Source organism: Giraffa tippelskirchi, chromosome 2, assembly GCF_054371585.1.
Source record: "Giraffa tippelskirchi isolate mGirTip1 chromosome 2, T2T-mGirTip1v1.2.pri, whole genome shotgun sequence".
Classification (NCBI taxonomy): Eukaryota; Metazoa; Chordata; class Mammalia; order Artiodactyla; family Giraffidae; genus Giraffa; species Giraffa tippelskirchi.
The window spans coordinates 141,759,557-141,784,403 of record NC_137276.1 but is presented as its reverse complement, the minus strand read 5'-3'; the positions used below and the strand labels follow the sequence as shown (position 1 = coordinate 141,784,403).

General features: G+C 38.0%; 1 protein-coding gene across 1 annotated transcript in view; it reads left to right on the top strand.

The window, feature by feature from the left end:
- Positions 1 to 24,847, top strand: part of SPATA16 (spermatogenesis associated 16) — a 252,946-nt gene that overhangs the window by 169,586 nt on the left and 58,513 nt on the right. The window contains exon 6 of the mRNA XM_081570959.1: positions 21,902 to 22,049. Coding sequence (XP_081427085.1) covers positions 21,902 to 22,049 — 148 coding nt within the window. The remainder of the gene's footprint in view (positions 1 to 21,901; positions 22,050 to 24,847) is intronic.

Below are 24,847 nucleotides of genomic sequence, written 5' to 3'. Positions count from 1 at the left end.
TTTAAAGACAAGTCCGTCCCAAAGCACCATGGCAATCAAAGTGTTTGATATAAGAATGCCCCAAACATCACAGACTAGAAATTATGTCTGCATGTGCGTTAGTAGCTGTCCATTAAGCCTGAAGAGACGGGGGCTATTTTCACTGTTTCATAAATGAAGAAGTTATGATTTATCTGCCTTTCAACCACATAAAATCTCTACCATTCTGGTCAGTTATTCTTTTAGAGCTGTTCAACAGGAAATTGAAAATTTCAGAATGTAAAAACTTAAGAACAAGTCTAAACTTACTCACACAGTCTGTCAACTTACAAACTCTCAGATGCAGACGAACACATCTTTGCTTTGGTGAGCTCAAGAACGGCTTTCAATTGTATTAGGAATATTTTTCATATCATCAGCTCAACAGGAAAAAAATGCATAAAGCTCTACACTATGTGACAGCTCATACTGGGATATGTTGCTTTCATTAAAAGTGTTCGCCCCCATTATTCTATAATAGTATCACCTCTTCATACTGTTCATGGGGTTCTCAGTCCCATCACTTCATGGCAAATAGATGGAGAAAAAGTGGAAATGGTGAGAGACTTTATTTTCTTGGGCTCCAAAATCACTGCAGATGGTGACTACAGCCACAAAATTAAAAGACACTTGCTTCTTGGGAGAAAAGCTATGACAAACTTAGACAGCAGTAGAAAGCAGAGACATCATTTTTCCGACAAAGATCCATATAGTCAAAGCTATGGTTTTTCCAGTAATCATGGCCAGATGAGAGAGTTGGACCATAAAGAAGGCTAAATGCCAAAGAATTGATGCTTTCAAATTGTAGTGATGTAGAACACTCTTGAGAGTCCCTTGGACAGCAAAGAGATCAAATTAGTCAATCCTAAAGGATATCAACCCCAAATATTCATTGGATGGACAGATGCTGAAGTAGAAACTCCAATACTTTGGCCACCTGATGCAAAGAGCCAACTAATTGGAAAAGTCCCTGATGCTGGCAAAGATGGAGGACAGGAGGAGAAGGGGGCGGCAGAGGATGAGATGGTTGAATGGCATTACCGACTCAAGGGACATGAGTTTGAGCAAACTCTGGGAAACAGTGAAGAACAGGGAGCCTGGCGTGCTGCCATCTATGGGGTGGCAAAGAGTCGGACACGACTAAGTGTCTGAACAATCACTTCTTCAGAGGTGAAGAGGGCTGGAGATAACTTGTCACACTGTACCTGCATTCATTCTTCTACAACTTGACACTCATCTTCTGTTATCAGTCATTCTCCCCGTCTTAAACACCCCTAAACTTCACAACTTCATAATTCCAAACTAATTAGCAAAACAGAAAGTCCCTAGTCCAGCCATTTTAAAGTAGTGACACATATGTATTCATATATTGCTCCTAAAGTAATAAAATTATTCCAAGAAGAACCGGAAGAGTAAATTCTAGTCTATCTCCCAAGCCCCCTGCCTGTTAGATCCAGGGCTAAATTGAATAGCATCTGAAGCAGAGCTAGATTGAATAGCATCAACAAATGTAAAAACAAACAAGTGTTCCTCTTCCATTCCTGTTTCCTTTTCCTGTTTTCTCACCTTTATTTTCAGCCATGCTCTCAAACACATGAGTTATCCTGTGTGCAGCTTTATCTTCTGCAATATGAGGAACAGAGCCAACTCTGGTCTGCATCACTCAGCAAAGCGGAGTGAGAAAAGGCAGTAACAGCTAATTTTGTTTCAGAACTCCCATGAAACGAGTACAGAGAAACCCCACTAAATGGGGGCAAGCTGCCTGGTCAGCTCATTCCCCACCTTGACTGTTCTTTTTAAATTCTTTCTCTCTTTGAGCCACAACCCCTTTGAGAATCTCATTCAATTGACAAGATTCCACCTAGAAACAATATTCAGAAACACATACACAGGAAAAAAAATGTGCTTTTTATCTCATTGCATTGGAAATTGATCTACACATAGTTGTTAAAACATCAATGACAGGGAATTATGGCTTTCTCACGGTTGTAAGAAAGTTGTACACTTTTTTTGGAATAAACTGATACATCATATTTGACATTGCAGCAATGTCAGTGTTTCTTCTTAATGGCAGTAAGAGGTAAAATCCTGATTCACGAAATCTCTGATAGCAAATGGAGTCTGAGCTCCTGTAGCTCACAGTATCTCATACGGAGCACGCATCAAGAAATACCAAAATTCATATTACATCATTGTCCTCAAGTCTATGAGATTATCTTTATTAACTTCATATTATCAAGGATATCTACGTCACCAATTTGTTTCAATTTTAATTTCATCTAGACAAAGAGTGACCTTCATCATAGATAAGCCATCTGCAGAGTTTCTATAGATTTTTTTGTCCCTAGAAACACTCAAGACTTTGTCAGTCTCACCTCCAGTATTAGAAAATTCAGATTTCTATCTAAATGAGCCACCTCATTTAGAATAACAGCTTGATAAAAAAAAAAAATTGTTCTTCAGTAGAATCTCTGACAGCAAATTCAACATTTCAGTCAAAAGGTTTGTCTCATTTTTGTGATGAAGATATGAGCCATTATAAAGCTAGTCCTGGAATGAACTTCTCACATTCAATTTGTTCTAAGAAGGGGCTTTCTTTTCTCTTAAAAAATTTAAAAGAATTAACCAAATCAAATCTCTCCTCAATCTCTTCTCTGGATTGCCAACAAACTTCTCTAGTAGGAAAGAACCTCGTGGTGTGCTCCTGTATCTTGACAAAGGTTTACTGAAAAGGCACTGATTCGAGTTCTTGGCTCTGAGGAAGTTGAAGACTTTCACAGCAGTGGAAAGACCTCTTTGGGGATTGCTGGAAGGGCTGCTGACACTAACACAGCCCATGTAAAAAGGCTGACATGTGGAGCATCTCTCCTCAGTGAAGCAGCAGAAGCTGAGACTGCCAGCATCTCGGGTCCTCCACCTGTGCAGAGATGCCAAGACTCCCCATCCAATCCAAACTGTGCTTGGCATTGAAATGTGCACCATCCTAAAGATATCAATGGCCTAAATGGTTTCCAAGGAGGGCTCACCAAAAAAGGAATATTTCTTTGGTGTAATAAGTCTCCTTTCAAAGGACAAGATCAGGAGCTGGCTGCACTGAGAGACAAAAGATTTTCCCCAGGCACGTGCTGGAGGAAGACAGTGCACCATCTGTGATCCCCTAAAACCCTTCCATGGCTTTCAGGGGTTCAAAGACCATAGGATAAGACTCTTGCACTGCTCCTTCTCTTTGCAACAGCCCTATTTCTCTTTGGTGTTGGGCCTAACAGGAGACATTTACTGCTTCCAGCGCTCAAAGCAAAAAATAGCACCCAAAATGTTAGTGTCATATAGTGCCTCCCAAGACTGCACTGCAGCCATTCAAGCTTGAAATCTTTCCATTGCAGTGTCTCCAGACTCCTCCTAAGTTAGTGGGTAGCTTTCTCCTTTACTCTCAAATTGTATTTGTCATTCCTATTCAGTGAGCATCTATTTATCGAGCACTTATTAGTGACTGTGTGTTAAACACCACGCTAGGCGTTGGATATACAGCAGTGAGCAAAATAGACATCACCTTGTCATCAAAAGTATATACTCTAGCACAAAATATTTACCAAAAAAAACCCCTAGTACTTAAATTAGACATCATTTCTTAATCTATTTTTCTTCCACAATACCATCAAAGTACCATTAAAGTTTGACATGAAACTCAGGCCAAAAAAAGATAATATTTTTGTATAGTTATTTTGTATGCAGTTTTAAAATTCAGTTGCTTATGCTATTTCAACAAATGTGTGTGTGTGTGTGTGTGTGTGTGTGTGTGTTAAGTTCAGAGTTGCAGACAACTTCTGTGGTATAGTTGAGTTTGGGATTCATCAGAATATTTCAAGAAGGTTGCAGTTTTCCAAGAGTCCTTTGTCTCATTGGTTTCTGTGTTCACAGATGTCTTCATGCAAATTCCAAGGTTTTAGCTATTAGCTTCTTCTTTCAAAAGTGGTGATCAGGGTAGCAACAATCTAATGGATTTCTCTGGCTAATCAGAGAATGATGTGGGATATCTTTATACTGAATAAAAGCTGATCTCTCGGAGTAATTTTTTCACTCCTGTTCTTTTTCTTCTTGATACTGCAAAATCATCCCAATATTAGTCATTTACCTAATAAAAACTTATGATTTCTCAACCTCAGAATAAAAATAAAATCTTCAACATGAAATTATAGGCAAAGTAATGTCAAGGAACCACAAAATTTTTTATTATCTTTAACAAAACACCTACATATTCTGGAGAAGAAAAAAAAAATGTGTTCTCTCCAAAGATTTGCTTCCCTGTGAAAAAATTTTCCACAGAAGGAACAAAATAGAAATACCACATGAGCATTTCTCTTAAGCGGCCTATATTTATAGTTTATTTATTTATTTATTTGACCTGTCAGGCAGAGAGTTTATAAAATATTTGAACAAGGAACTTCTGAGAATAACCCAGGGTATACAGTATTTGGATTAGATATCATCTGAGAAACACCAAAACCACTCACCTAAAAAATATTTTCCCTATGAATTGCCATATATTATGCTTAAATTCCAACCATTTGGCATAAAGGCTCTAGTCATCCCCTAGTAATATGAAACAAAAATTTTATCTGGAAGTGTTTAACTCACTAAAGGGTGACACAATTGTGGGCATTAGTCTGAGACTTTCCTAGTCTCTTTGGAAACATGAAAACAGAAGGAACTTGAGGGAACAAGATGTGGAAGGAAAGGTAAGCTCTGATGAGGAAAGGTGACAATGCCCTGGAATATAGGGAATGCAGACCAAGCAGAAGGACCTCATATTGGCAAAGGATGTGTTGTGCTTAACTCTGTGAAGGAAAGGAAGCAAAGGGAAGCAGGTAATTCAGAGCAGTAGAACCAAGGCAAACCTCAGACTCACAAGATACAACTTCTAGGTCCAATGCTAGGATTCAACTTTGGATAAGTCACTTCATTTCTGTATTAATCAGCTACTGCTACAACAATGCTGTGTAACAAATCACTCTAAAACTCTGACTTATAATAATAAGCAGGTTAGCTTGAGTTTGACTGATCTAGGCTGGGCTTGGTTATGCTTAGCTTTAAGCTGCAGAGAGGCCCAAGAATGATCCACGTGTCTCATCCTCCTTAGACCAATGGCTACCTGATGTCTCTTTCTTATGGCAAAATGCAGGATTCTAAGAGAGAAAGCAAAACCATATAAGAACATTTCAAACCTCTGCCCATACCTTGTTTGCTAACATCCCTTTAGTCAAAGAAAACCATGTGCTTAAGCCCAAGGACAAGGAGTTAGATTCTTCTGCTTACTGAAAAGTCATGACAACCCTGTTGACATGATATTGGTATAGCTGTGCTGTGCTTAGTTGTGCCTGACTCTCTGCGACCCCATGGACTATAGCCCGTCAGTCTCCTGGGACAGGAGCCTGTCCACGGGATCAGGGAAGCCCCAGGATATTGCTATAGAGAGGGGAGAAATCAAGACCAGCAACTCTGTCTACCATAGCACTCTAGACTTTTAGTTTCTGCTACTATATGATGCGGAAGTTGGGTTAGGTCAATGGTTAAACATTGACCTAACACTGGTCTAGTGACCACTGCATTAGAGGCACCTGGGAAAACATTCGAAGTATTAGATTCCCCAGAGTTGGGTGAGATCCTGAAAAACGTATTTTCCTACTGCCCCGCTACTAGGTGATTCTACTGCACAACGGTGGGCTAGATGGTCTCCAAGACCATCAGTAACTTTTAAAGTTAATGACCAACTTAATCTACAATAAAGTTTATGTAGGGCTTCCCTAAGTGTGAAGGTACAGTGGCAGATGACCTGCACAAGTGATGCTGCCTATCTGACAATGCAACTGATATAACCCATAAGCCCCAGATTTCTGACCCCTTCAGTCTTTCCTCTATATATGATAGAAGCCTCCAGTAAGTGAGGCAAACTGTGCTTCCCATTTTTAAAGATCAACAACTGCTCTCCCCTTCTTGCCCCTTACTCACAATGTAAGTCAGGTTTTCCTGCCCTCCTATCCCAAAAGCAGACTCCATGGCTTCCTCAGGATCCTTTCCTGCACTCAGTTCTACATCGAGGCCACAATGGGACTGTAATATTTTTTAGTCACTTGCTTACAAAGAGATCTGTCCACTAAGCTAGGCAATATGACAATTCTCATTTTATGAATTCTTGTATTCTTCAGTTAGATGACAGGCTAAAGAGGAAATGTCCAAATTGAGATGAGAGGTAAAAGAGAGCTTCTTTTCCTGGGTCTTGGAAAAAAAGATAAATGTAGAAATGAATTTCTCATCTAATTATTCATTTCTGTTTATATATTCTTTAATGATATGTTTCTATGGTTACCAGCGTTGTTAAACGCTGCCTGTGTTTCGTTTTGCTTTGATGCTATTTGAGGTAGTATGCCAGTAGAAGAGGTTCACTTGTAAATGAAAGATGTGATTTAGGCATGTATTTGATCCAAGGTTGAGTGTTTTCGTGAAGGAGATAGTGACCATGACATTATTTTCTGTTTATATAGTTCTATTGATGTTCTGTGAGTATCCCAGGGTCTAAGAAGGAAGAAAGAAAGTAAAGAAAGAAAGGAAGAAGGAAGAGAGAGAAGGAGAGAGGGATGGAGGAAGGAACCTGAACCATATATATATATTAAATTCATGCATACATATCAGAACTATATATATATATACACACACATATATATATACACACACACACATATATGCAGTACATATCGGTACTGTGTGTGTGTGTGTGTGTGTGTGTGTGTGATGGCATTGATTTGACAAGACTGCCAAGCAGCTGAGGTTGTTTTTCACCCGCCCCATCCTTCCTTTCTTCCCACACCATCCCCCCCTCCTCTATCCCACATGTACATGTCAAAAGCCAAAGCTTTCTTTGAAAAAAATGAGTCAAACACTCAATCACTTCACCTCAGTGTGAAATCTACTCAGAGTGTCACCTTTTAGTAGTTTTCCTGCCTTTGAAATCCTAGTTCTCACTGAGAAACAAACAGCTTTGTCTCCTGCCAAAACAATGTCAGGCATCCAGATCATGCAAGAACGGGTGGACATAGCCTTAGAAAGTGGCCTCCAGAGGGCTGCACACTTGTACATCAGCCCTATCTATCTGCAGGTTGATATTTCAACCTTCATAGAAAAGAGTGGCATCAGAGGAGATCGAGCATGTTCAGGTGATATAACGCAAGGAACCCAAACCTTGTGCTCTGTGAAAACCTAGAAGGGTGGTGGGAAGGGGTGGGAGATGGGAGGGAGATTCAAGAGGGAGGAGACATACATATACCTATGACTGATTTGTGTTGATGTATAGCAGAAACCAACACATATTGTAAAGTAATTATCCTCCAGCTAAAAATAAAATGAAAACGAGTGGCATCATATCAAACAAGAAAATAATCCTCAGCCACTCCTGAGAAATATTTATTTAGCACTCTTCTTCAGAAATATATATATATATATAATATATATACTATATATTTTTTTTCATGTGCTGGTTTGGTTTTGCAGTAATATCCATAGGTGATTAAATAGAGTCAGCTTTTCCTTTTCTTTTTTCTCTCCTAAAAAGGTTTTTGGGTTTCCAACAGTAAGTAGGGGAGAAAAAAAGTAACCTCTAAATTTCTTTTCATTTTCCTTCATTTGAGAATGATGTGAGTTTCAGAGATCTAAGGCAATTTGAGCCTTCTTTTACTTGAACAAATTTAGGTATAACTGTTTGATTCCCAAAAATCCTGTGGCTATTCTGCTAGGTTGCCATGAGGTTATTTTATTTACATAGAGGCTTTGCCTTCCAGTTCTAATTTGTGAACATGTGGATTCCTTCTTTGTTTTTGTTTGCATCTGAAAATCAAAAATTGCTATGAGCAAAACCAATTTTAGAGGAGTTTATGGTTATTTTTTATATTTCCCATAGATTTTATGGGTTATTGATTTATAAGCTTGCAGAGAAATTGAGGTCACTGTTTTTTTTTAGCATTGGAAATGTGGAATAACTATTCCATGAAATCATGAAATTTTTTAAGCTATGTTCACCCAGGTATGAGATAATCTATAAAATGCAAAGCTTTTAATGTTTTTATTTATATTCAGCCATCCTTTTGATGGTATTGCACAGCAATTAAAAATAGATTCTCCTCTTTTCTTGAATTCATATGATTGTACTTTCCTCACTAATTTGTGAAGATTGCCTGTTCTACCTGGGCTACAGTTCCTGGTGGAATTATTTTCTTTTTCATAATTTCCCCTCTTCCAAATAATGAGACCTTGGCATTTCAAACGTTAACCTTTAACGTGTGGCATGATATACTTTCTCTCAGGATCACAAAGTAACTGTTAAACTAATCTGTTTTTATCCAAGAAAAGCACAGGTGCTATTTTATACAGCACAGTCTAAACCAGGAGTCAACAGCCTATGAGAGACAAAAACCTCCAAAAGACCTTGGGAGAACTGTTTCAAGCCCAACCCTAAAGGGATGGAAAACATCATAACTAACATGGCAATTCTTCATTTCATTCATCTTTCATTAGGTAGAGGTTGGTGTGCTTTAAGATTAACATATGACACAAAGCAGAGAGAAAACTTTTGACTGGACACAGGTAACCTGGAATACAGTGGCAGGTCTCTTGAAGATAGCATTGCATTTCTTTTCACATCACTGGAAGTTGGATTTTGTTACTGTTGTCACAGAGTGTGTGTAGGTATACAAATATTCTCTGAAGTGTCTATATATGTGTATGTCATACACTGTGACAGGTCTGTTGCATTTCTCAGATGTAATTTTTCCCCTCCTGAGATTTCCCGATGATGAGAAGTCATATATAGGAGGACTCCATGGACTATAACCCGCCAGGCTCCTCTGTCCATGGGATTCTCCAGGCAAGAATACTGGAGTGGGCAGCCCTATCCTTCTCCAGGGGATCTTCCCGACCCAGGGAGCAAAACTCTATTGCAGGCAGATTCTTTACCATCTGAGCCACCTGGGAAGCCCATATAGAAGGGCACTTGCCCCATATTAATCATCTTCCTGCAACCTGTTGTCTTCTAAACTATAAGGCCCTCTGTGAGGAGCTACAGCCCAGAAAAGATTAATGAAAGGCAAATGAAAGATATAAGAATGAAGAAGAATAGGTGTATGGTACCCAGGCAAGGGTGAAACTTGAGGGAGAAAAGAAATGACCAGGATGAGGAGTCCACCCAAAGTCTACTACTTTGAGTGCTAGATTCCAGCACAATAAAGACACATCCCTACTTGGCATTGTGATCCCAATTACTGGATTCCAACATCAAAATCCCTCCTAAGTCCTCCAGGGCCATGGAGCTGTTAGCTCCCTAGACAAGTAGTTCTTTCATTGGAAGGCTCTGCTAAAATTTTTTCCCTTCTACTAAGGGTTCTCATATTTGTAATCCTATCTTAATGCCAAATGGGGCTACAGACTTCATTGATGAGCCCACATGGCATAAAGGGCTCAGAACACAAGGCTCTGACTGATACACAACTGGCTTGAATCCCAGCTCTGTCACAAAGTAGCAGTGTGAACTACTGCATGTTATAACAGATAAAGAGTGAGGTTTTCTCATCTGTAAAGTGGGATGATAATGCTTATTTTCCAGTGCTGACTCAACAAATAAACAGAATAATTTATCTACAGCACTCAGCCAAGGTACAGTGAACATATTCAAATAACAAAAATCAGTTTTTCCATATTTATCAACGAATTAAACAAAAATCTACACAGGCAGAGTCCAAGAGCTGGTTGCACTCTGGTGGCAGAGTCAGTTCATATAACTGACGTCTTGTCCCCAAGTTAAACATCCTTGGATTCTTTCAACTTCTTCTACAATATACCTTTTTTCCAAGGGCGTCCTTGACTTTTCCACTCAAAGTTATCTTTCATAGTGGCCCAAGAGATAAAAAAATATGTATATTGGTAAAAAGCAGTACAAGCCTGGAAACCCCATTACCAAGTTCTTGTCCCCATGTCACCATTAATCAGCTATGAAACACCAGTCAAGAAATATAATCAAAAAACAACATACATAGGTTAGGGAAAGGAATACCTACTTTCAAACAACTAAATGAAGCATAGAGATGAAACACACAACAAAAAAGAGTTCCAAACCATACTGGCATCTACCACTGAACACAGGAGCTAAAGCTCATTAGTAATACCCAGTAATGAAATAATTACCTGTAATACAGCTATGTACTCATGTGAGACCTTTTGGTGATTCATTTTAAGTCATCAAGAATAAAAGCTCTGTGGCATCCTAAACAGTCTGGAGGCTGCTGAAACCCACACTTGTAGCTCTAAGCTTCTATCAGCTGGTGTTTCTCTAATGTGCAAGCAGAAAATTATTCAGGGTCTTTAGTACAAGAACATACTTTATATTCTATTTATAAATTATATGTGCTTTGCCATTAAATAAGTTAGACCAACCCAAGCACATTATTGACTTCCCCATTAAGAAGCCTTTCATTTAATTTCTGTAAATGTTTCTCTTTGAGAAAGGCATGCTAATTGATAGCATATCCTAAATCTAATTAGAAGCCTGTAGACAAAACACTCTTACTGTGGCCAGTAGGAGTGAAGGATGAATACTCTACGTTAGGATTACTGTTGTGAAGAGGAACTTGACCTGGTTTAGTCTTAATGTGGTCCATTTATTTCTTTGTTAGCATCAGAGTCAAATTATCCTTGTCTTTGATGACAGGAATAAAACAGTCATGAAAAAAGGAAATGAAAGCAATACTTGATCTTATAATTCTAGGAAATAATCTACTTACAAAGATAAAAATTCTCTCAGTATAAGAGAAAGCACTGGTTCCAGAGACTTGTGTTCTTGTCTTACTTCCATCTCTAATTTTGTGACTGCAAGTGAGTCACCAGAACTACCAAGAGCCTCAGTTTCCTTGGTTATAAAGTTGAATGATCTTAAAATAATATCTTACATCCTTTCCATCTCTTTTGTTTCATGCTGAAGAGGCACGGAAATAAAATTTTACTGTGAAATATAAATGATTAAAAACAAATACAGGGTAAATTTTGGCCACTAAGTGCTGAAGTTACTCAGCTAATGGAGGCATATATATAATCAAAACCTTAACCCTAACCAGACTGGACAGTGAACAGTGGAATACATTTACACACACAATATGTGGATACATATACATATATAGTTATATGTTCTAAAATCCTATAGCACTCACATACACTGCAAAACTAAGTAAATATTTCAGAATTTAAAATGGTAGTTCTTGTGATTGTTTTAAACAAGACAGGTTGCAAAGTAGAGAATTCAAAACTGCTATATAAAAATGTGCTTTCCTTGGTACAAGTAACCTGTTCATACAATATTTGGTAATTTCCAGGAAACACAGATAAAAATTTAAATACTTATATTTAAACTGCATGAAGATATTTACAACATTCATATCACCGAGCTAATAAATGTAATGGAAAAGCTGCCAAATATTCCTTTATACTAGAAAAGTACACAACTTACAATGAGAGTTGCTTAATGAAAGAACTCTCATAAATCCAAGGCAATATTTCTGCATTAAAATGTTGATTATCAGGGCAGGGCAAACTATGACATATTTTATTCTGACATATCATTATATTAATAAAATTATCACAAAAATCTCAATCCTGGCTAGTTTCTAAATGATACTATGAAGTAGTTTACAGGTAAGTCTCAAGGCAAGATATTCTGCTGCTTAAGAAAATCTACTCTTTAGATTAAATCTAAATTTCAAGAAAGTTGAAGTCTTTCAAATTAAATTCATGTATACTTTAAAAGGATTATGTTTGAAAAATATTGTTCAACAATTTTATTTTTCTGTTTTCTAGAAAGTCCTAGGTAGCATTTCAAATTTCATCATTATTAATATAATAACAAAGAGCCATATTAACCACTAAGGACTAAAGATTCCCATCTCAATCATTTATAGCTTTCAAATATAACATTGATTCCTTTGAATCTAATAGTATCAACTGAAGATAAAATAATACAATCATAATATTCATCCACTAGGATGAATCCACTTACTTAGATGGACTTTAGGAAAATTAAAAAATAAGATATATAAAAACATTTATCACACTGCTAAATGAGAAGTTATTTCATCTTAAAATATCTATTTTCTTTACTTTTTTTTATAATACATAAGACTTAGCAGAAAAAATGGATTATGAGAGAGATTCCAATTTTCCTTTAATAGTGTTTGTGTGTTAAGGTAGACTAACTTACAACAAACAACTCCATGGCGTCCCTGGTGGAACCATGGTAAAGAATCCACCTGCCAAAGCAGGAGACACAGGTTCAATCCCTGGTCTGGGAAGATCCCACATGCCATGGAGCAACTAAGTCCATGCACCACAACTATTGAGTCTGGGTGCCACATCTACTGAGCCCATGCACCCTAGAGCCTGTGCTCCTCAACAAGAGAAGCCACCACAATGATAAGCCAGCACACCACACCTAGAGAGTAGCCCCCGCTCACTGCAACTAGAGAAAAGCCCACACAGCAATGAAGACCGGGCACAGCCAAAAAATAAAATCAATATATAAATTAAATTATGTTTTAAAAACCTCCAAAATTCCAGTAACTTAATAAATGTTGATTTCTCACTTACAGTACAGTCCAATGTAGGTGTTCCTGGCTGATTATCCTCCAGTCAGCAACAGGAGAACCCATACTCCTTCCATCCTGTAGCTCCATCTTCATCCACATCCTGGAAGTCTTCCTCCCTAGGTAGCTGATAAGGAAAGAAAATAGAAGATCATAGTAGGCAAGTTTTATGGGCTAAACTTGGAAAGAATATCATTCCTGCCTACATTCCATTGGCCTGCACTCAGCCACATGGCCACACCTAACTACAAGGGAAAATGCCTAACCAGTTGTCCAGGAGATAAGTAGGTAGGTAGGTAGATAGATCTATATATGTTCTAAAGTTCTGTAGTACTCACATATACTGCAAAACTAAATTAAATACTTCAGAATTTAAGATGATATACCTATTATGACTGTATTTAAACACAAGGATAAAGCTGAGGAAATAAAAACATAATTTTCCAAAGAGAATGTGAAATATAATATTTGAAAACCTAATTCTAAATTCTATAAAATTAAAAAGCTGTTAATCCTTAGAAAAGTCACTTATACCTCTCCAAGTCACTTAAGCCATCAGTGAATTGAACTGGAAAATCCCCAAGATTCCTTCCAGATCTAATCCTGTAAGTAAAGCAATTTACTGCAATTATGGTCAACCCCAATAATGGGAACATTAAAGGAATAATTTGATAATAGTCTATAATAACTCTATCACATTTTCTAATTAGCAGTGACAAAAATTCTACTCACTGAACCACCATCATTGGACACATAGTTAAAAGGTTACAATTTATCCAAATCTTCCAGCAAAAAGGGGGGAGATTTTTATAATCCCATCATCCTGGAAATGTCTGAGGTTTATGGTTACTGCAAGATTTATCTTGGGCACTTTAAGTCCTCTTAAAAATTTACCAGGAAGAATCAACCCACTTGGATTTAGAAGAAGGAGATAAATTTTGTTTCTTTTCTTTTTTGCTAGTCATCTTTTTCCACTACTTTCATTGCTTTTCCTTTATTCTTGATGTAGTATCTCTCTTCCCTATCTCTCTGGGTCTTTCTTGGTTTACAATTATCCTGGCCAAGTTGATTTCTGAAGTAGCAAATGCTCTTTTGGCTTAGCTAAAGTATAACGATAAATTATTATGTTACTGTTTGTAGAGGAAGTGAGCTGCCCACATACACTCTTGGTTTGTATAACTATAAGCTTTAAAACTTGATAACATGAGGATAACAATAGAGAATTATTCAGTTCAGTTCAGTTCAGTCGCTCAGTCATGTCCGACTCTTTGCGACCCCATGAATCGCAGCACGCCAGGTCTCCCTGTCCATCACCAACTCCCGGAGTTTACTCAAACCCATGTCCATTGAGCCGGTGATGCCATCCAGCCATCTCATCCTCTGTCGTCCCCTTCTCCTCCTGCCCCCAATCCTTCCCAGCATTAGGGTCTTTTCCAATGAGTCAACTCTTCACATGAGGTGGCCAAAGTGTTGGAGTTTCAGCTTCAACATCAGTCCTTCCAAAGAACACCCAGGACTGATCTCCTTTAGGATGGACTGGTTGGATCTCCTTGCAGTCCAAGGGGCCCTCAAGAGTCTTCTCCAACACCACAGTCCAAAGGCGTCAATTCTTCGGCGCTCAGCTTTCTTCACCGTCCAACTCTCACATCCATACATGACCACTGGAAAAACCATAGCCTTGACTAGATGGACCTTTGTTGGCAAAGTAATGTCTCTGCTTTTTAATATGCTATCTAGGTTGGTCATAACCTTCCTTCCAAGTAGTAAGCATCTTTTAATTCCGTGGCTGCAATCACCATCTGCAGTGATTTTGGAGCCCCAAAAAATAAACTCTGACACTGTTTCCACTGTTTCCCCATTTATTTCCCATGAAGTGATGGGACCAGATGCCATGAACTTAGTTTTCTGAATATTGAGCCTTAAGCCAACTTTTTCACTCTCCTCTCTCACTTTCATCAAGAGGCTCTTCAGTTCCTCCTCACTTTCTGCCTTAAGCGTGGTGTCATCTGCATATCTGAGGTTATTAGGACTCCCAAATAATGTGAACACCTAATTTCAAAGCTTCTTTTTGTGTAGCAGCAAAGAAAGCAAAATTAATAGCAATGCACACAACAGCAGGACATGCAAACTGATTGTGCTCCCCATTCTCTGCACATGTGCGACATCTATTGACATCAGAAAACCTCACACATTGGGAAAGAATGACACAATTGCAGAAAATTTTTGTCAAGTTAAAAATGACCATTTGAAATCTGCCTTCATTTTCAGTGCACTTACTTTTTTCTTTTTTACAAGCTGCAATTTCTCATCTCTTTATTTTCAAAACTAAGGAAAATCTTTGATTGGTGGTAAAAAGTAAATTAAAGTTTATATTTTAATATCTATCATTATTATAAAATATCCCAGTTTTTTAAAAATCTTTGCATTTAAAATCTTCAGTTTGCCCACATTAGATTATTCATTAAAATCTACAAACAATAAATACTGATGAAGGTATGGAGAAGAGAAAACTCTTCTGCACTGCTAGTAGAAATGTAAATTGGTGCAGCCACTATGGAGAAAAGTATGGAGGTTCCTCAAAAAACTAAAAAGAAAGTTGCCATATGATCTAGCATTCCCACTCCTGGGCATATATCCAAACAAAGCTACAATTCAAAAAAATAAATCCACCTCTATGCTCATAGCAGCACTATTCACAACAGCCACGACATGGAAGCAAACTAAATGTCCATCAACAGATGAATGGATAAAGATGTGGTAAATATATACAATGGAATACTACTTGGCCATAAAAAATAATGAAATAATGCCATTTGTAGCAATATCGGTGGACCTAGAGATTATAATATTAAGTGAAGTAAGTCAGAAAGAGAAAGCAAATACCATATGATATCACTAATATCTGGAATCTAAAATATGACACAGGACTTCCCTGGTGGCTCAGTGGTGAAAAATCCACCTGTCAATGCAGGAGACATGAGTTCGATCCCTGGTCCAAGAAGATCCCACAAGCTATGGAGGAACTAAGCCCATGTGCCAAAACTATTGAACCTGCGCTCCAGAGCCCAGGAGGCAGAAGTACTGAGCCCACATGTCACAACTATTGAAGCCCACGAACCCTGGAGCCCATGCTTTGCAACAAGAGAAGCCACCACAGTGAGAAGCCTGCACACAGCAACTAGGGTACCCTCTACTCTCCACAACTAAAGAAAATGAAGACAGCTGTCTTCATGCAGCAATAAAGACACAGCACAGCCAAAAATAAATAAATAAATAATGTATATATATTTATGACACAAATGAACTTATCTATGAAACAGAAACAGACTCACATAGAGAACAGACCTGTGATTACTGGAGGAGGAAGGTACGGGGAGGAATGGATTGAGAGTTTGGGATCAGCAGATGTGAACTATTATAATAGTGAATGGATAAACAGCAAGGTCCTACTGTATAACACAGGGAACTGTATTCAATATCCTGTGATTAAACCACAGTGGAAAAGAAAATGGAAAAAAATGTATATGTATATATACATATATAAGTGAATCACTTTACTGTACAGCAGAAATACAGCATTGTAAATCAACTATGTGCTTAGTCACTAAGCCGTTGCTCACTCTTTGCAACTCCATGGACTGTACCCCGCCAGGCTCCTCTGTCCATGGAATTTTCCAGGAGAGGATACTGGAGTGGTTGCCATTTCCTTTTCCAGGTAATCTTCCTCACCCAGGGATCAAACTCACATCTCCTACAGCTCCTGCATCGTAGGCAGATTCTTTACCACCAGTGTCACCTACTTCAATAAAATAATTTTTTTTTAAAAATGGACATAGATTGCTCATGAAAAACAAGCCCAATTCTAAATTATTAAATTACTACCATCACAAAATGAAAACCTGATATTTTGGTGTCCAACCAAAACAATAAAAAATTCCCACTATTTTAAATAATAATAATTTTAGTAATAATAAGTATTTTAAAGCTAAATTTTCCTAGGGTACTTCAAAAATAAATTAGTCAACAATATATCAGAAATGTTACATATGTGTGTGTACATTTATATTTTAAATATATGTGTTTAAAACTTTATATGTAAATATATATTTAAAATTACATTGCAATATTTCTTCTTGGGGCTCTAGTAATTTCATCTGAGAAAGTGTCTCCATTGAAAGTTCAATTTTATTCTTACACACTCTGCCCCTCACTCACTCACTTCTTTACTCATCTTCAAGATGGAGAGCAGAAGCCACAAAAGAACCCCAATTCTACTGACTCTGAGTGAAGAGAGAGGGAGGCCATGCTCCAGCATATACCCTCCTGAGTGGAGAACACTGTGAAAGCCTGAATGCCATGTCTTGAGCATTAAGCCAAGAGCACAATGCCTTTAACAAGCAGATCAAACTGTCATATGAAAACCACTCTTCTGCCACTTGCAAAAAAAAAAAAAGCTGGTGTAGGCTCTTGGGCATGAGTCTTCTTGTCCTGCTGTGCAATGGCTTAGCAAAGCTATTCTGCTAGCATCACTTAAGCTGCCAGCAGTTGGAAGAGAAATGGTATGGAGAGAGTGTTTTCTTCTGTCTTGGCCTTACTGGGATACTGTTAATACCTTTCTGGGAGCAAAGTAGAGGATTAAATACCTTCACTAAAATTATTTGATCCAGAATTTAAAGCAACATATCCTTCACCAAAATATTCAGGGAGACCACCAGAAAGGCTATTTGGATGTTAGGAAGTGTTATGGGCTGAACCATGTCCCCTGCAGAGTTCATATGTTAGTCCTAACCCCAGGCTGTAGATGGTGATTGTATTTGCAAATAGGGTCTTTAAAAAGGTAATTAAGTTAAAATGAGGTCTTTAAATGGAATTTAATCCAATATAAAGCCTTTGACTGTATGGATCACAACAAACTATGGAAAGCTCTTAAAGAGATGGGAATACCAGACCATCTTACCTATCTCCTGAGAAATCTGTTTGCTGGTCAAAAAGCAACAGTTAGAACTGGACTGGTTCAAAATTGGGAAAGGAGTACAACAGGGCTGTCTGTTGTCTCCCTGTTTGTTTAAATCATATGCTGAGCACATCATGAGAAATGCCCAGCTGGGTGAGTTATAAGCTGGAATCAAGATAGATGGGAGAAACATCAACAACCTCAGATATGCAGATGATACCACTTTAATGGCAGAAAGCGAAGAGGAACTAAAAAGCCTCTTGATGAGGATAAAAGAGGAGAGTGAAAAGGCTAGCTTAAACCTCAACATTCAAAAAACTAAGATCATGGCATCCAGTCCCATCACTTCATGGCAAATAGACAGGGAAACATTGGAAACAGTGACAGATTTTATTTTCTTGGACTCCTAAATCATTGCAGAAGGTGACTGCAGCCATGAAATTAAAAGACTCTAGCTCCTTGCAAGAAAAGCTATGATAAACCTAGACAGTATATTAAAAAGCAGAAACATCACTTTGCCAACAAAGGTCCATATAGTCAAAGCTATGGTTTTTCCAGTAGTCATGTACAGATGTGAGAGATGGTTCATAAAGAAGGCTAAGTGCCCAAAATTGATGCCTTCGAACTATGGTGCTGGGGAAGACATCTGAGAGTTCCTTGGACAGCAAGGAGATCAAACCAGTCAACCTTAAAGGAAATCAACCCTGAATACTCATTGGAAGGGCTAATGCTGAAGCTGAAGTTCCAGTATTTTGGGCATCTGCTGCAAACAGCCAACTCTTTGGGAAAATCCCTGATGCTGGGAAAGTTGGAGGGCAGAAGGAGAAGAGGGTGTCAGAGGATGAGATGGCTGGATGGCATCACTATGCAATTGATACGAACTTGGGAAAACAGGACTGGAAAAGGTCAGTTTTCATTCCAATCCCAAAGAAAGGCAATGCCAAAGAATGCTCAAACTACCACACAATTGCACTCATCTCACACCCTAGTAAAGGAATGCTCAAAATTCTCCAAGTCAGGCTTCAGCAATATGTGAACCATGGACTTCCAGATGTTCAAGCTGGTTTTAGAAAAGGCAGAGGAACCAGAGATCAAATTACCAACATCCAATGGATCATCAAAAAAGCAAGCGAGTACCAGAAAAGCATCTATTTCTGCTTCATTGACTATGCCAAAGCCTTTGACTGTGTGGATCTCAAGAAACTGTGGAAAATTCTGAAAGAGATGGGAATACCAGACCACCTGACCTGCCTCTTGAGAAACCTGTATGCAGGTCAGGAAGAAACAGTTAGAACTGGACATGGAACAACAGATTGGTTCCAAATAGGAAAAGGAGTACGTCAAGGCTGTATATTGTCACCCTGCTTATTTAACTTATATGCAGAGTACATCATGAGAAACGCTAGGCTGGAGGAAGCACAAGCTGGAATCAGATTGCCGGGAGAAATATCAATAACCTCAGATATGCAGATGACACCACTCTTATGGCAGAAAGCGAAGAAGAACTAAAGAGCCTCTTGAGGAAAGTGAAAGAGGAGAGTGAAAAAGTTGGCTCAAAAGCTCAACGTTCAGAAAACTAAGATCATGGCATCTGGTCACATCACTTCATGGCAGATAGATGGGGAGATAGTGGAAACAGTGGCTGTCTTTATTTTTCTGGGCTCCAAAATCACTGCAGATGGTGACTGCAGCCATGAAATTAAAAGATGCTTGCTCCTTGGAAGGAAAGTTATGACCAACCTAGATAGCATATTAAAAAGCAGAGACATTACTTTGCCAACAAAGGTCTGTCTAGTCAAGGCTATGGTTTTTCCAGTAGTCATGTGTGGATGTGAGAGTTGGACTATAAAGAAAGCTGAGTGCCGAAGAATTGATGCTTTTGAACTGTGGTGTTGGAGAAGACTCTTGAGAGTCCCTTGGACTGCAAAGAGATCCAACCAGTCCATCCTAAAGGAGATCAGTCCTGGGTATTCATTGGAAGGACTGATGTTGAAGCTGAAACTCCAATACTTTGGCCACCTGGTGAGAAAAGCTGACTCATCTGAAAAGACCCTGATGCTGGGAAAGATTGAGGGCAGGAGGAGAAGGGGACGACAGAGGATGAGATGGCTGGATGGCATCACTGACTCGATGGACATGGGTTTGGGTGGACTCAGGGAGTTGGTGATGGACAGGGAGGCCTGGTGTGCTGCGATCCATGGGGTTGCAAAGAGTCAGACACGCCTGAGCAACTGAACTGAACTGAACTGGGCAAACTCCAGGAAGTGGTGAGGGACAGGAAGGCCTGGCATGCTGCAGCCCATGGGGTCACAAAGGGTCAGACATGACTTCGTGACTGAACAACAACAATCCAATATGACCAATGTTCTTATAAGAGGAGATCAGAATACAGACACACACAGAGGGGAAAACGTGAAGACACAGAAGAAGGTACCTGGCCATCTACTAGCCAAAGGAGAGGTCTGAGAAGAAATCCACCCTACAGACACCTGGATCTCAGACTTCTAGCCACTGGAACTATGATAAAATAAATTTATGTTGTTTCAGCCACCCAGTCTGTGATACTTTGTAATGGCGGCCCTAGCAAACTCATACACGAATTAGGAGCCTGCAAAAGGCAGTGAAGGCAGATCAAGACCTTAGAACTGAGGTCTAGAACAGCTTCCTTCTTTGGCACCTCACTCCACAGAAATCCAGGTACAACTACTTACCTTCTTGGTCTGGACAGGCCATCCCAGAATTAGTTGCACCAATAAATATATTCCAGCATATTCCATGTTTCAGCAATGAACAACGAAGCATGAAGCTGGAGAAAATATTTTCCTACCCAATATAAAGGATATTTATTTTTGTTGGAAGACCAGAACCTGCTACCTAAACAGCTTGAGTTCCCACATCTCTGAATTCCAGACCTGCTGCCTGCATTGCCCTTTGTAAGCCTTCCATTGTCACATCCAGTCCTCAGCATCCAGACCTGCTGCACCCTCAGAATCCACTGCTTCATAATCCATTGCTACCTCCATCTAAGTGCTAGCTCCAGATTTGGCATCACAATCATATTCTTTGTGCCCCTTCCAATTCGTCAAGCCTGGAAAGGACAGTGTTGTGGTTCTTTCCCTCAGTCATTCAGAAATTTGCCCCACAACAAATTTAAGTTGTAAGTTAGAAAACTGATCATAGGAGCCACTTGGAGTCACTGAGGAATGAAGTAGGATATCAACAGGTTAAATTCAGTCTCTCAGTTTAAAATCAACTCCTAACTGAGTTTAATATTAGCCTAAAACTTGTTTTACAATACACCATGCCGGTAATAATAAAGTTGCTGTTTGTTAAATGATTTTCTTTGTTGGAAACTTCAAATCTATTATTTTTCCTTATTGGTTGTTGACACTGAGTTGTCAGGGGAAAAACTATTCCTATAAATATATATGGATTTTTATAATATTCCTTTATGCTATTTTCAGAAAAATGAGATAACTATAGACAGTTCCACTTTTTGTTCAATTGTCAAGGCTTGTTAGAAGGAAAAGTTGTAGGACAGGAATAAATTCCTTTTTTAAAACTTCACATAACTTCCCTTTTGGTCTGTTTCAAATAGTAATGGATCTTGTTGAAACAGGAAGCTCGGGGTGATGACAAGCTTTATCAAGAATGGTACCATACATGAAAAAAGAAAATTTAAAGAAATTCTTAAATAGCTGAATCCATCTCAAATGGCTCAGCCATTGTGATCTGCAGGGAAGGAAAGCTTTGCTAGGAGGAAATTGAGAGAGGTTTTTTTTTTAATAACTCCAAAAGACTTTGCAAGGTATTGGAAGAAGAAAAATATAGTTTGTCTAGCTTGTCAGGTTATTTATAGACAATATTTAAATCTAGATATTTTAATTACTTTTTTAAAGAACAAATAGGTCATCAGTGTCTGTTCATAAGATAATTATATTAGACTTAAGAATTTGCTGTTTCAGACCAAGTTAAAAATGACACCTCAGAAAATAGAATTTTTATTTTTATCTTAAAGCAAGCTCAGTTTAGAGGTGTCTGTTTACAAACTATCTCCATTTAATTGGTTTTCCTAATATGAAATAGTATTTCCAGAACTAATTAAAAGTTCATTCTAATGAATATTCAAGACCAAAATGTTATCTCTGCAGTACAGTATATAGATTTTTAAATCATCCATAAAGGTAATTATATTTTTTTTACATTCTTAAAAAGTCATATATTGTTATTGATGCCAAATGGGTTATTTGTTTTCTCTTAGGCCATGATTGAGGAAGCCATCACCAGAGTGGAATCTTTCTCAGTTATGTACACACCATTTGCAACAAAAATCAGAGCTGATAAAATAGAAAAAGTAAAAGAAGTTTTCACAAAAATTCATCCTGCATACGTGGAGTATATCTACACAGGTAAGAATCAGTATCTTCAAAGTATCAGCTGATGCTTTATTTCCATAAAAAACAAATACAGGGATGTTTCTGACTTTTGTTATTTAGGTTTTAAGGATTTTTTTTTAAATTAATCTGTTGAGTTGAAATAGAAAGTTATTTCTAGGTTTTCTGTAGAGCTGGCCTTATAGGTCTAGTGTAATATCCCTGTGTCATTGGTCATGTTTCTTTTTTTAAGAGGAGAGGTAACACTTACAAACTCTAAGATCTAAAAAAAAAAATGAAGGAGTAACTTGCGTAAAATGTCACCTTTTTTCATATCCTTCATCAGTAGACTAGGTGATTCTAGTATTTTCCTGAAGATGAAATTTTTTCTCCAATCCCTTCTCTTTATATTTTCCTTGCTCCATCTATCTCATACCTCAAATGCCCCCCCCTTTTTTAAATGTTCCTCAGCCACTGGTATCCAAAGGAGATCTGAATAGTCAAGTGTGTACAAAGAACACAATACTGGTGGTGTTCTTTTTTGCTCTTTTTGTCTCTGGAAGCCAATTGCCTTTATTCATTCAATACTTTCTACTATGTTCCAAATGTCATTCTAAATTAAGAATTTTCTTATTCTGTCTCACATATAGGGTTATCGTTACCATCTTTCAAATTCCATATATATGCATTAGTATACTGTATTGGTGTTTTTCTTTCTGGCTTACTTCACTCTGTATCATGGGCTCCAGTTTCATCCATCTCAATAGAACTGATTCAAATGTATTCTTTTTAATGGCTGAGTAATATTCCATTGTGTATATGTACCACAGCTTCCTTATCCATTCGTCTGATGATGGACATCTAGGTTGCTTCCATGTCCTGGTTATTGTAAACAGTGCTGCGATGAACATTGGGGTACACGTGTCTCTTTCAATTCTGGTTTCCTCGGTGTGTGTGCCCAGCAGACTCTGAGGGAGAAGGTGAGGGTTGGACGTTATGAGAGAATAACATTGAAACATGTATATTATCATATGTGAAACAGAACACCATTCCAGGTTCGATGCGTGAGACAAATGCTCAGGGCTGGGGCAATGGGATGACCCAGAGGGATGGGATGGAGAGGGAGGTGGGAGGGGGGTTCAGGATGGGGAACACATGTAAACCCATGGCTGATTCATGTCAATGTATGGCAAAAACCACTACAATATTGTAAAGTAATTAGCCCCCAACTAAAATAAATAAATTTATTTAAAAAAAATAATCTAGACAGTGGGAACAAATGAAGGAAGAGTTTGAAAAAAAAAAAAAAAGAATTTTCTTGTATTAAATTAAGAGCCAATCCCTAACAGAGATAGAAATATCTAGTTATCTAAGATACTAAGAGTTGTCAAAAGCTTTTGTTATTGCCGTTTTACTGTCTTTAAATCATTGACTCAAAACAATATTAAAGACCATTTTGTTACTTCCAAAATTAAAAGCCCATCAACAATGACTACTATGTTAAGCAAAATCTCTAAGTACATACACCTAATATTGTATCTTCCTGTTAAGTCCCCTGCATTCCTTTTGTTAGGGTTTTGGAGCCAAATCACTGATTTATATGATTAATAATATACTCCATCAGTGATCACTTTTAAGGTGCCAGCTACTCAACATTCATTATCTCTTGTTACTCTCATAACTTAAGTGATTAAGATGATTCTCATGTAGAAATGAGAAAACGGTAACCAGAAGAAACAAATAGTTTTTCCAAAGATACGCAGAAAACCACCACATCAGTGGCAGCGAGCCTTGGATTTGAATCCATGTCGTTGCATTGAGGTACCTTATTTCCCTCTGATAGAAGCCAAGATGGGACAAAAGCATTAACTTTAGGTCCTAAGGAATCTGTTTCTTCCACAATGCCTCAAGCTCTTCAGAAAAAAAGATATTTTAAAAATATAACCGGTAAAACCTTAAGGAACAATGAAAATTTGAAGGCATAGAAAGAGAAGAAATCACACGCTATAATGACCACTGATGCTGCTTTACTTAATTTGAACATTTTTAAGAGAGTAGATAAAAATATTTCAGAACTCACAATTTTTGCTAATTGTTATAAATCACTTATCATTTTGTTATGGATATCTTCAGAGGGCTTTGGGGAGAAAAAGAGTGAAATCAAGAGCATACACAAGTTATGTCAATCTAGTATCATGGAAAATTAATAAGATTCAGTTATTTCCACATCTGCTGTCAGATCCATTGGTAATGAAGAGAGATTCATTGAGGAGATCACTGATTTGCCAATTTCTCTACTGGTAGAATAAATTTAGTTATATTTAACCTACTTCACACAGAAGTTATGAAGATTAATTAATACTTAGGAAGCACTGTTGCCACTGAGGATTTAAAAACAATAATAACATTAATGAGCCAGATTCATGTCTCATGTAACTCCATCAAACTTGTTATCAAGATGAATTATGATTTGTTGGCAAGGCAATTCATGCTAAAGAATCTTATACTATGGAAGAGAAGATAATTATAAGTTACTGATGATTGTTTCTATTATTTTATAATTACTAATTGCTGGATTGTGACAGTGCTGTATGAGAACAGAGAGAGAAAAGATGCAGTCCCTGAAGGAGAAGGGAGGTAGAGAAGGTGATCTTGAATTTTAAATTTCATAAGGATTGGTTGGGTTCTTTGCTCTGTATGATGAGTACTTTGGGTTAACAGAGTATTACATTGATAACATGCATTATTTGCCTCTGTTGCACTGATTAAAGGGTGTCTCCAAAGCTATTGCTGGAATGATGGTGAAACCACTATTACTAACTGTATGTGCAAGT